Source organism: Taudactylus pleione, unplaced genomic scaffold, assembly GCF_031769625.1.
Source record: "Taudactylus pleione unplaced genomic scaffold, aTauple2 ptg000156l, whole genome shotgun sequence".
In the NCBI taxonomy this organism is placed as follows: domain Eukaryota; kingdom Metazoa; phylum Chordata; class Amphibia; order Anura; family Myobatrachidae; genus Taudactylus; species Taudactylus pleione.
The window spans coordinates 8,077,503-8,091,382 of record NW_028284558.1 but is presented as its reverse complement, the minus strand read 5'-3'; the positions used below and the strand labels follow the sequence as shown (position 1 = coordinate 8,091,382).

Genomic DNA, 13,880 nt, shown 5'->3' with positions numbered 1-13,880 from the left:
ACCCTTTAACGGTCAAGCCAGCCGGCCCTTTACTTATGACACAGGCGCACACTTGGCACTACTTTGTTGATGCACGTGCGGCTACTGCGCACACAATTCACAAACACAGAAAATAATTTTTTTTCGCTTTGGACTGGAGTGTACTTTGGGGGTTACAGCACCCTTTAACGGTCAAGCCAGCCGGCCCTTTACTTATGACACAGGCGCACGCTTGGCACTACTTTGTTGATGCACGTGCGGCTACTGCGCACACAATTCACAAACACAGAAAATAATTTTTTTTTTGGTTTGGACTGGAGTGTACTTTCGGGGGTTACAGCACCCTTTAACGGTCAAGCCAGCCGGCCCTTTACTTATGACACAGGCGCACGCTTGGCACTACTTTGTTGATGCACGTGCGGCTACTGCGCACACAATTCACAAACACAGAAAATAATTTTTTTTTTGGTTTGGACTGGAGTGTACTTTGGGGGTTACAGCACCCTTTAACGGTCAAGCCAGCCGGCCCTTTACTTATGACACAGGCGCACGCTTGGCACTACTTTGTTGATGCACGTGCGGCTACTGCGCACACAATTCACAAACACAGAAAATAATTTTTTTTTTGGTTTGGACTGGAGTGTACTTTCGGGGGTTACAGCACCCTTAACGGTCAAGCCAGCCGGCCCTTTACTTATGACACAGGCGCACGCTTGGCACTACTTTGTTGATGCACGTGCGGCTACTGCGCACACAATTCACAAACACAGAAAATAATTTTTTTTTTGGTTTGGACTGGAGTGTACTTTCGGGGGTTACAGCACCCTTAACGGTCAAGCCAGCCGGCCCTTTACTTATGACACAGGCGCACGCTTGGCACTACTTTGTTGATGCACGTGCGGCTACTGCGCACACAATTCACAAACACAGAAAATAAATTTTTTTTTGGTTTGGACTGGAGTGTACTTTCGGGGGTTACAGCACCCTTAACGGTCAAGCCAGCCGGCCCTTTACTTATGACACAGGCGCACGCTTGGCACTACTTTGTTGATGCACGTGCGGCTACTGCGCACACAATTCACAAACACAGAAAATAATTTTTTTTTGGTTTGGACTGGAGTGTACTTTCGGGGGTTACAGCACCCTTTAACGGTCAAGCCAGCCGGCCCTTTACTTATGACACAGGCGCACGCTTGGCACTACTTTGTTGATGCACGTGCGGCTACTGCGCACACAATTCACAAACACAGAAAATATATTATTTTTTTAGCACTTGGGGGGAGCACCCCTGATGGACAGAGCACCCCCTGGACAACACTACAGCACCTCTTTAGGACTGGGACACTGCACAGGACTTTGGAGTGGACACAGCCCCTATGGAGAACTGACTGCACAACACAGTCCAGCCAGCCCCTATGGACTTTGAAGTAGTGGACACAGCCCCTATTAACAACAGCAGCACAGCACAACACAGCCAGCCCCTATGGACTTTGAAGTAGTGGACAACAGCAGCACTACACTACACTACACTACACAGCCCTAACTCCCACCCTCCCTCTTCACTGTCCACAGCCGAGTGGGAAAATGGCGCCGACGTGGGTACCTTATATAGGATCCAAAACCCGCGAGACTCGGAAGGCGGGATGATGACGTTTTGCCTCGATTTCAGATCCGAGTCAGGCGGGAAAAGTCGAGCCTGATTCGGATCGGACTCGGATCGGGGGGGCTCGGGGGGGTTCGGATTTCAGAAATCCGAACCCGCTCACCCCTACTTTGGACACTTGCAGGGGTGCCTCAGGTTGGTGGCCCAGCACCAAATCAGATTATTTATGGTCAATGTAATGTAAATATGTGGACAAACAGAAGCGCAAACCTGTCCACCACCACATAACTGAACCTAAGGACCGGTCAGCACAATTTACTTCACTTTACTACTTCATTTTTTTCTGAATTTCTCAATAACCAACATTCAGCTTAGGGGTGTTGTAAACACAATGCTGATACACTAGGGTGCCGTGATTCAAAAAAGTTTGGGAACCACTGGGTTCATAGGCAAATGCAGGGGGGGTTTCCAGCTGCCTGGAAACCCCCCTCCCCAGCTCACACCATGACCACAATAGTAATAGTAATATAATAGATTGTTACTAGTGCTGCATGTTCTTCTCAGTATCACAAATTAAATAATTATCACCACCTATGGATCTTTTAACATGTATTAGCCAGTAATAAATAACCTGTGCACCAACTAGAAGATCTGGAAACATGCACTGTTAGAGATGCAATGCTATAGAGCCCAATATGTACACATATGTCCAGGGCAGTGCTAGGTTATTCTTCTGCTGCTCCTCCAGGCTCCCGGACTTGCTCCAATAGTCTGGAATGGTGCCCACACCTAAAATAAATACTTTCAGCTCAGGCAGGATGGCCCTAGTGGCGCATCTAATGGCTTACTGTTATCACTGGTCCTGCATATGCTGGAATTAATACACACAATACAGTTTGTATGACGCTTGTTAAAGCTGGTTAAGTACTAATTCTACCATTTTCATGGACAGGCCACACCCGCTCTATAATTAAGCATTTGGATACCCCCCTCTGGAAATCCTGTGTTTGCCACTGACTGGGCTAGTATAGTAGTTAAGGGATAAAACAGAGTAAAAAATTTAGGTCAGAGTTGCAGTTCATGTGTAGACAAGAAGGGTCGAAGCTAGAATCCAAATAATTAATCAGAGCTGTAGTCGGGAATGTACTCAAAGCTAAGCAAAGACCCAGGATTGAGTCCTGCAGAGGGTATTGGTGCCTTTTGTTTTGAGTGACTGTGACAGTAACCAAACAGATTTTAAATAATCTTAAATACTAGCCATCACATCTTCAGCCAGGTCTATTTTTTGTATACTACCCATCATTGTGGTCTGTTTTGTACAATAATCAACAGAATGAGTTCTGCTTTGTGCACCAACAGTCCCAAATTTCCCTGGACAGTTCTGGGTTTTGGAGTGTGATTTAAATGAAACAGTTATGGACTGGTTGCAGTGTGAAATAGGGATTGATGTTAACTCTTTTAAACTAACCACCAGATTTGGGATTTGTTTTATGTACAAGGTATGCTTTTTATATTATATACCAAAATAGTCTGTGTTTTCAATACTAGCCCTAAGAGATTACTATCTCTCTCTGTAATGAGGGGTGGGTGAGACAGGGACCTGCCTATAAGGTTTTTTGGAAGGCATGATATTTGATGCCAGCACTGTCTGGGTGAAGTTGAGATGTTGGCTAAATATTTCATTTTAGATCAAGATAGTCATTAACCAATTAATGCGTTTACTTTTCAATAATAGCATAGTCGAAATATATTGAAGAAAATAACACACACATATACAGTTTAAATAGAGTGCGTGGACCCCCATGTTTTGGTTTTGGCAAAACCACCCTCAAGTGTTTTGGTTCGGTTTTGACTTTGGATTTCTTTAAAAAAATTATAAAAACAGTATTAATAACATCAACAACATTCATTGCTAGTCATTTTCAGACAATTTTGACCAATTTTGGCATGTGACATCACAATGGAGGGACTTACATGCAATCAAAACACGCAATGATCCTGTTTTTAGATTTGAGATGCAACTTGCTGGAAGACCTGATCCATGACTCAGTTTTGCTTGGAGCCCCAAAAGTGATCCAATCTAGGACTCGGTTCATCTCGGAACCCCAAAGTTTGGGTGTGTTCAGTTTTCAGTAAAACCAAACTGCTTATCTCTACTTAAAAGTTGTTAAAAAAGGTTAGTTTGAGATGATAGGGATCATTTCTTAACTAAAAATAGTGTATTTACTTTTCCACTATACACATGCATTGGTGCACTCATTGAAAATATAAGAGCAAGGATGAGTTTACACATGTCTGACGAACCAAAGAATTAAAGTCCTTGTTACACCCATTGTAAAACAAGTGCGTCCTTCTCAGCAGCCATCAGCTCATTTAAACTTCGTTCCGCAATATGAAATCATTTTGTTTTTTGGGGGGATGTACAACTATAGGCACAGTTAGTATGCACCTGGCAAAGAATGCCCTATAATGCAGCCAAATATTCCTATAGTATGGTGCAAACTTCTCAGTTCTGCATATGACGCCATTGGTCCTCAAATTCAGATGGATACCCCCAAAAAATAAGTGCAATTATCAACTTAGAGGAACAATTGTATAATGTCTGCTGGAGGCATGAAATGTACACTTACCTACCTTGAAGCATAGGGTATTGTTGTAATAGGCTTTTTGCAATTGTGAAACAAAATCATGTTTTAACACCCATAAAACCAGTAGATTTTTAAAAACAGCACTGTTTAAATGCAGTCAGTTTACAATTAGTGAAACCAATATTTTTTATTGGATATTTATTTAAGGGTATATTTGTGAAACAGAAATAAAGATTTATTTCTATAGCACTAACATACTCTGCTGCTCTTCATGGGATGTAATCGGCTTCCTGATGGTCTCGACAGCAGTCTGAATCCCGACCGCTTACATCCCAAAGGTGAGTATTAGGGTTAGGTTCAGGGTTAGGCACTAGGGGGAGGGTTAGGGTTACTTACGAAATTTCGTTCAGGATGCTGACTTTCGGGATACTGCTGTCGGTATTCTGACCATCGGTATCCTTACCCAACCCCTCTTTTTAGTTGGTTCTGATTACTCAGTTGTATTGGTAACTTTAATGAAGGGCATTTTTTTAAATAGATAAAAATCTTCACTTAACTTTCTCCGCAGTGTTTTTTTGTTGCTTTCTTCACTACATACAGTCATGTCCATAAATATTGGGACATTGACAGAATTTTCAGATTTTGGCCTCTATTCACCACCACAATGGTTTTAAAATGAAACAAACAAGATGTGCTTTAACTGCAGACTTTCAGATTTAATTTGAGGGTAATTACATCCAAATCGAGTGAACTGTGTAGGAATTACAACAGTTTCAATATGTGCCTACCACTTTTTAAGGGGCCAAAAGTAATGGGACTATTAACTCAAAAGCTATTTCATGGACAGGTGTGGGCTATTCCCTCGTTATTTCATTATCAATTAAGCAGGTAAAAGGTCTGGAGTTGATTCTAGGTGTGACATTTGCATTTGGAATCAGTTGCTGTCAACTCTCAATATGAGATCCAAAGAGCTGTCACTATCAGTGAAGCAAGCCATCATTAGGCTGAAAAATCAAAACAAACCCATCAGAGAGATAGCAAAAACATTAGGTGTGGCCAAATCAACTTTTTGGAACATTCTTAAAAAGAAAGAACGCACCGGAGAGCTCAGCAACACCAAAAGACCCGGAAGACCATGGAAAACAACTGTGGTGGATGACAAAAGAAGTATTTCCCTGGTGAAGAAAAACCCCTTCACAACAGTTGGCCAAATCAAGAACACTCTCCAGGAGGTAGATGTATATGTGTCAAAGTCAACAATCAAGAGAAGACTTCACAAGAGTGAATATAGAGGGTTCACCACAAGATGCAAACCATTGGTGAGCCACAAAAACAGGAATACCAGATTAGAGTTTGCCAAACAACATCTAAAAAAGCCATTACAGTTCTGGAACAACATCCTATTGACAGATGAAACAAAGATCAACTTGTACCAGAGTGATGGTAAGAGAAGAGAAGGAAAGTAACTGCTCATGATCCAAAACATACCACCTCATCAGTGAAGCATGGTGCTGGTAGTGTCATGGCGTGGGCATGTATAGCTGGCAATGGAACTGGTTCCCTTGTATTTAATGATGATGTGACTGCTGACAAAAGCAGCAGAATGAATTCTGAAGTGTTTCGGGCAATATTATATGCTCATATTCAGTCAAATGCTTCAGAACTCATTGGACGGCGCTTCACAGTGCAGATGGACAATGACCCGAAGCATACTGCAAAAGCAACCAAAGAGTTTTTTAAGGCTAAAATGTGGAATGTTATGCAATGGCCAAGTCAATCCCCTGACCTGAATCCGATTGAGCATGCAATTCACTTGATGAAGACAAAACTGAAGGGAAAATGCCCCAAGAACAAGCAGGAACTGAAGACATTTGCAGTAGAGGCCTGGCAGAGCATCACCAGGGATGAAACCCAGCATCTGGTGTTGTCTATGCGTTCCAGACTTCAGGCTGTAATTGCCTGCAAAGGATTTGCAACAAAGTATTAAAAAGTGAAAGTTAGATTTAGGATTGTTTAGTTTGTCCCATTACTTTTGGCCCCTTAAAAAGTGGGAGGCACATATAGAAACCGTTGTAATTCCTACACCGTTCACCTGATTTGGATGTAATTACCCTCAAATTAAATCTGAAAGTCTGCAGTTAAATCACATCTTGTTTGTTTCATTTCAAAGCCATTGTGGTGGTGAATAGAGGACAAAATATGAAAATTCTGTCAATGTCCCAATATTTATGGACCTGACTGTATATGTCTGTCATGGCCTATAATAGTGCCTGCATAGCAACCCAATAATTGTTACAAATCACCTATGTGTAAACATTCTAGTTATGGTTGTAGGCTTCCCAAGTAACCATGTACAGGGTCAGATGTTTTTGAATAGTTACATCTTCTTTTCTTTGACATCACCAGGAGGACAATGCGGGAAGCCATTGAAATGCTGCCATTATAAATGTATTACTGTATTTAGATCCACAAAATTGTAAAATTGTCTAATTGCTGGTATGGTGTCAGGACAGAATTCATTCTGACATTTTATTACCTTGATCTGGTTTAACTGAGGTTTTGAGGATGCATGCTGTAGTTACATTTGTTTTTATTTAAAAGTAAACAACAATGTAACTATGGTGAAGAGAAGACTTTATTTTGTAATAAAAAATTTCATCACACACCCCTTGCTAAATGCATTATCGATTTATACCTATCGATTCCTACCTACCTATACCTTCTAATATTGTCGCTATTTAGCGTTATGAGTCGCACAAGAAATAAATGCTTTCAGACTTTGAGTGTGGTTCCAAAGCACAAAAAGTTATTATTCAATATAAAAACAGATGGTTACACACTGTGATCTAAATACAATTAGCACAAATAAATCATACAGGCCCAAGGTACAGTTGTTACATATGCACGCGCTCTGGACCCAGATACCGGCATCAATATAGAAACCTCCGTCAACAGCAAGGCAAGAAGACTGGCATCCAAGTTTAGAGAGCCCACATATATACACTAGCAGAGATAGGCAATACAATAGAACAGTTTGGCATGATTCCATTGGTTCTTCTTCCTGGTTCTTCTGTTACAGTATAGTTCATAGGTCAGTTCGAATGGACACAAATCAGCCTCCAACAGCCCTTTGTGTCCTTTTTCCCGCTGCATACTAAATCTAAGATGGTTACATTACAGAGTACATTTTAATGTTTTAACTCTCTATAGTCCATAGTTTGCAGACACATGTTGCGATCTTCTCACCAATGGTACCGGAAATCTGCAAAGACACAGTGGATCTTGTACAACACCAAACACGGACTGCTTACCATGTACAAAACCTCAGATATCAAATTACATTTATTTCACAACATTAATAATACTGAATAAACCTTGAATATTACACTTTAATGCTAGGGAACCTTTTATGTAAGTGTGCAGTGTGTAAGTATTGGGGAACTGAGAAAAGACGCTAGTTAGCGTTGTGCGACTATGTGTTTGTGGAGTACACCATGGTACGTGTTTTTCAGGGTTAATAATTTTATATGTTTTAGTGACTGTCTGTATTTATATGGTGAGGACTTTTAACTTCTTTCTATTGCGTGGGAATCGCACAACGCTAAATAATAGCATTGCCGTATGTAATTATAATGGACGAGATTCACTAAAATGGCGCTGGGTGGCCAGTCTCAAAATGGCGTCTCATTGCCATTCGCAAAATGGCGTCGCGCAGATTTAATTTTAAACCGATCCTGTCTCAGCCAATTATCCGGCTTCGACAGCATGTATTATTTAGGTTGGGCACACCACTATAAGGGGTATATTTACTAAAGTGAAGGTTTTTAGAAGTGGAGATGTTATCCATATCAACCAATCAGATTCTAGCTATTATCTTCTAGAATAGGGGTGGACAATTAGCGCCCCAAACCCCCACCCCCCCACTTGTTGTAGAACTACACAGCTCTGCCACAGTTTTCCTATTTGGCCATGCTATAACTGTTGCAAGGCATGCTGGGATATGTAGTTCAGCAACAGCTGGAGAGCTGCTTATTGTCTACCCCTGTTCTACAATGTGCTAGATAAATCTTAAGTAGCATCTGATTGGTTTCTATTGGCAACATTTCCACTTCTACAGACCCGCACTTTAGTAAGTACACCCCTAAATGTCTGTTTAAAGTTCTATAAATGTAAGGCACATTGTAACATAATTACCGACTTCCTATAAATAGTTTCCGGGAGCAGCCCTCCTGCAGGCCGATTCGGTGGGCCGGGCTGGACCGTCGATGTAATTAAGCCCCACCGCTTTCCCGGAAAAGTCTGCAATTCGTGGGTCCGCGAGGAGGGGGTGTGGCTAAATGACGCAAATTGTGTCATTTAGCCCCACCCCCTTCTCGCAGACCCACAAATTCCTCATTAAATCTCCCCATCCTGCCTGTTTCACTAGTATATCTGCCTATACTTCCGGGGGTGCTGGGGGCTCCCCAAAAAATCGTGAGCCTTCCCCGACTTCTGAGAGTGTAGGCAAGTATGCATTATAATTGTTTATTCATTGGTCCACTAACACAATATTATAGGGATAGTGTTAGTGAACCAATGCATAAACAATTATAATCTTAAGTAGAATCTGATTGGTTGCTATAGGCAACATCTCCACTTCTAAAAACCTGCACTTTAGTAAGTATACCCCTAAATGTCTGTCTAAAGGTTTATAAATGTAAGGCACATTATAATTGTTTATTCATTGGTCCACTAACACTATACTATAGGGGCTTATTTAATTACATGATACACCAAGTAGGGATGGACTGAAACCAAGTAATAAAAAATCAAAACTGAAATTAGCTATTAAAAATCTCAGTGTAATCTAAAACTAATGAAATTAATATCTGATTGGTTGCTAGGAGTTTCAGCACCTGTTTTAGTTCTACTTTTTCCAAATACAACTACTCCACTTTATCTCCAAGGGGCCTATAATTATCACTAATGAGTCCGTTACACATGGGGAAACGCTAGTAGGGCTGCCTAACATTCAGCAAACTCCAAAAACATTCAGTTTGCTTGTCAAAATCAACCTTCAGATGACGTTGGCTTCCCGTAGCCTTGCTCCTTCCTATGGGAAGGAGATCCGAGGATGCAAAGAGGGATCTCCGCATTGAGTGACCTGTGGCCGTCCACACGGGCACACCCGGTACCGGTAAGTATCACTGCTGCTGAAGTATCAGTGGTTACTGAACGTGGGCACAAATGCTTTTCGGAGCTGTTTCCAGTACTGGAACATTGTTGAATTGCTTCTGGTAATTAAGGATCTACCTGCACAACTCATGGCGAGTCGGATACTTAATTCTCTGATGATGACTAGGCCTCCAAGGCCTGACACATCTCCCCTTTAGAGTTTTACTGAGTTTTCTTATCAAATGCATGCATCAATGCTAATTCTTGCATAGTATGCAGCGTTACATCTGGGCGTTTTTCCTATGGTATGAAGAGATAAAGAATCAAGATAATAACTTGTAGCCTGTAGTCTCTTTGGTCACATACTGTATGGAGATGTTGCTTCTTTCACATCTGCCGATAAGCTTGCCGAATTTTGATGAAAGACAGGAAGGGACCTCATAGAAATCTTTTTGTCTGTTGGAATAGCTGCACCTGTAATTTAGTAACTTAAACATGAATGTAATTTATCCTCTTTTTCCAGGTCAAGTACAATATATAGGCTTATATATTATTAATATTATTATTATTATTTTTGCAGCACCTTCATGTGTAAGAGGCTGATTGGTAATTAGTACAGGATGAGAAGATGGAACAGCCACTATTACCCCCACCAGGACCTGACAGCCTTCGCCTCTTCACCAGAGAATCTCTTGCTGCTATCGAGAAGCGTTTTGCAGAAGAAAAAGCCAAGAAACCACCAAAGGACCGCAGAGATGATGATGATGAAAATGGGCCCAAGCCAAATTCGGACTTGGAAGCAGGCAAAAGCTTGCCTTTTATATATGGAGACGTACCGTCTGGAATGCTTACAGAGCCAATGGATGATCTGGACCCCTTTTACAGCAACAACAGGGTATGGCTATTTGTAGTTATTTCTGCTTCATTGTTATACTGTAACATCGTAATACCATCAGAAGGAGTTCTCATGTCCAAGCTATAATATAAAGATAAAATACACCCACACAAGTGAAGAACAATTTATATATGTTTTTGTGGTCATGTAAATCACAGTTTAAATACTGTATCTGTTTAAGCTCTCTTAGAATGCAGAACGGTTCATAGCACAAATACATCTAGAAATATAGGGCTCGATTTAATTAGGTGCGATGGGGGAAAATTACCGATGCAACGGCATAGAGACATAGAGGCAAGGTCATGGCATTTTGCCCCCTAGCGGCCCGATCTCACCCTGGTCTTGCACATTTTTGCCAGCAACGCGATGGTGCTGCGAACAGAAATGTGCGAGCCCAGAGGTGCCGTAAGTGTGGGATATAGCTGTATATACTGTATTCCCGGAAGTGAGTAATTCGCACCTAATTGGATCAACCCCATAGAGTCATATTGAACTTGAGTTCAGCTATTTTCATCAGGTCATAAACAATGTTTCCGGATGTGTAGGCCTTGTAGTGAACACATGCAGAGTGTCCATTAAAGGTTATTTGCAGACCCTCCTTTCCCTAATTAACCACGTTGAACCTTAGTGTTCCCATGTCAGGGACACCCACATTTTGTGAGACCTCACCCTTGCTATTGCTGCAATACTTCTGGCCTAGGTATTAGCAACCGTAGGCAGTTGAAATTAGACACCACCGCAGCAGTTTGTGATGCTGGAGCTGGTTTGTGGAGTTGTGACACAAAGGTGTTTACCCTTCTGCCAGATGTCAATGCCTGGACAGCAACATTGCAGTACTGATGGGATGAGTTCTCTCTAAGGGGTCTATGTACTAAGCAGTGATAAGAGACAGAGTGAAAAGTGATAAGTCTGTGATAAGGTGCCAGCCAATCAGCTCCCAACTGTCATCTCACAGGCTGTGTTTGAAAAATGACAGTTGGGAGCTGATTGGCTGGCACTTATCACAGACTTATCACTTTTCACTCTGTCTCTTATCACTGCTTAGTACATAGACCCCTAAGTCCTTTGGCACAGGGCAATGTTCTGCTAATTTTGATGGAAAAAGGTAGGGAGATTGTGTTAAAGGTGAAAAGGGATCTTGAGTTAAAAAAAATGTATTTCAGTTAGAGTCACCCTTTAGGTGAAGGTGGGGCTATAAATAGATAAAACTCACAACTCACATCAGCCTTAACAGATGCGATATGTGGTTTAATATTGGCTAGTGTGTAGCCATGTTTATACACCTGAAAAATATTATATGTGACCAAAAGACTAAATACTACAATTAGACAAGTAGATTATTGGATTTTGGGAAAAATTGGGGCTTTATAATAGCATTTTCCTGTATGAAAGTGTATGGTGTAGATTCAATTATGCATGATGGCAGCAATGCTGGCGATACAATGTGCATCAATATGGTACATACAGTAGCCCCTAAATTATGCATTTTAACATGTACCCCTATGTGCCTGTGAAAATGCGCAATTTAAGAGTAAAATCAGAATGAAGGGTGTCATTGCCGCATTCCAATACTGTTCGATTGCATATCGAGGGCATCGCCTGTAAATGAATTGACCTCATATTGCAAAATGCACTTCATTTGACTCATGAAATAGGCATATTGTTATCATACATTTTATAGTTAAGCATATTCTTACTAGCCTTGGCACCTGCATTGTGGTTTATTTCATAGAAGTTGGTGAATTGTTTTCCATCTATAGCTCCCAGCGTTTTAAGGCACATACTTTGGTGTGTTCCACCTGCATACATGGTTACACATATTATACATAGTGAAGTGTGTAACTACTCAGTGGCGTAACTATACATTTTGCTGCCCCCTGCCAATATTTTTTCTGTTGAACCCCCCCCCTTCCTTGGCATTTTGGTAAAATAATTACAGGGCCATTTATACGCAATTTGGCTCCCAGTGCAAAAGTAAAAAATTTGCTCCCATCCCCCCTTAGACAGTTTACAGTATACAGTAGTGCCCTTATACAGTGCCCCCAGAAGTGGTCCCCCTATGCAGTGCCCCAGGTAGTCATCCCCCTATGCAGTGCCCCTTATATAATGCTCTCAGTAGTAGACCCCCTTAAATAGTGACCCCAGTACTAACCCCCCAGCAGTGCCCCCAGTAGTAGTAGTCCTCCCCCAGCAATGCCCCCAGTAGTAGTGGTCCCACCAGTACAGTGCCCCCAGTAGTGGTCCCACCAGTGCCTCCAGTAGTAGTCCCCACCAGCAATGCCCCCAGTAGTAGTCCCCCCACCAGCAATGTCCCCAGTAGTAGTTCCACCCCTTCAATGCCCCAGTAGTAGTCCCCCCCTGCAATGCCCCCAGTAGTAGTCCTCCCTCCCAGCAATGCCCCCAGTAGTAGTGGTCCCACCAGTACAGTGCCCCCAGTAGTGGTCCCACCAGTGCCTCCAGTAGTTGTCCCCACCAGCAATGCCCCTAGTAGTAGCTCCACCCCTGCAATGCCCCCAGTAGTAGTCCCCCCCAGCAATGCCCCCAGTAGTAGTAAACAACCCCCCCCCCGCCAGACAGACAGATAGACACACAAAATCCACTTACCTTGATCAACGCTCCAGCAGCGGCTCCTCCGTCTGGCATCCTCCCGGGCAGGCCCGCTCTGCATGATGGGAGAGACGTCATGACATCTCTCCCATCATCACCCACTGCGGGAGCCGGAAGAGCCTGACTCTAGCAGTGGACGCAAGACAAGCAGCCGATGAGTCTGTCTGACTCATCGGCTGCTAAAACAAACACACAGCTGCCGGCGCCGGCGGCTGTGTGTTTATTATACTAGTGTAGTGGGGACGGCACTTATGTGCGGTCCGCACTACTGCCCTGCCTGCGTGACTAACAGATGCTAGAGGTCCAGTAGGACCTCTAGCATCTGTCTCCTAGGCAGCAGCCATTTTTGGAGGGACGTTTTCTGCAGATTCCATGCGGATGGCTAGTCCACATGGAATCTGCGACCACCTCGCCCCACAAGCCCCCGCGCCCCCAAGCCACCGCGGGGTCTGCGGGGGTTGTAGTTACGCCACTGTAACTACTATGGGTGTAGGGGGTGCAAATGTTATGGTGACCACAGCTGGGGAAGGGCCCTTCCTTATCAAACCCCATTTGCATATATGATGTTTGCATCACTTGGTGGCACTTGGAGGGCCTTTCCAAACTGTGCAGCATTTATATACTCCTCTGTACAGGCAAATTAGGTGTGAAATTTAACATCCAGAAAAATGTATGAATGCAGAAAGTTCACAAGCAAGCACCACAGAAAGGGAGCATTGTAGATGTAAAAAACAGGTGAAGATTTTTGTTTAAAAGATTAATATGACATTAGGAGAGTAAATACAGCACTTTCACAAATGCAATTTTGCCATGGTTTGGTCAAGTCAAGGGAAATGTCTCTAAATACTTTCCCCTAAGGGGCTTATTTACTAACATGGTATAAAGAATAATTATGACAGCTTTCTACAGTTGTGTGTATAATCTGGGTTGCGCACACCAGTGCTACAGTAATCCCACCAAATGTATTGGAAGCAGCTGACCACAGAGTTGTCCAAACTCCAAAGGAAATAGTAATAAAGTAATTATATTGAAACTAAACATTAAACATTAAATT

At 42.5% G+C, this 13,880-nt stretch overlaps 1 protein-coding gene across 1 annotated transcript in view; it reads left to right on the top strand.

Moving 5' to 3' along the window:
• LOC148521625 (sodium channel protein type 2 subunit alpha-like) overlaps nt 1-13,880 on the top strand; it is a 250,848-nt gene that overhangs the window by 28,127 nt on the left and 208,841 nt on the right. Inside the window, exon 2 of the mRNA XM_088474832.1 lies at nt 9,905-10,219. Within this exon, the coding sequence (XP_088330958.1) occupies nt 9,953-10,219 (267 nt within the window). The 5' untranslated portion in view covers nt 9,905-9,952. The remainder of the gene's footprint in view (nt 1-9,904; nt 10,220-13,880) is intronic.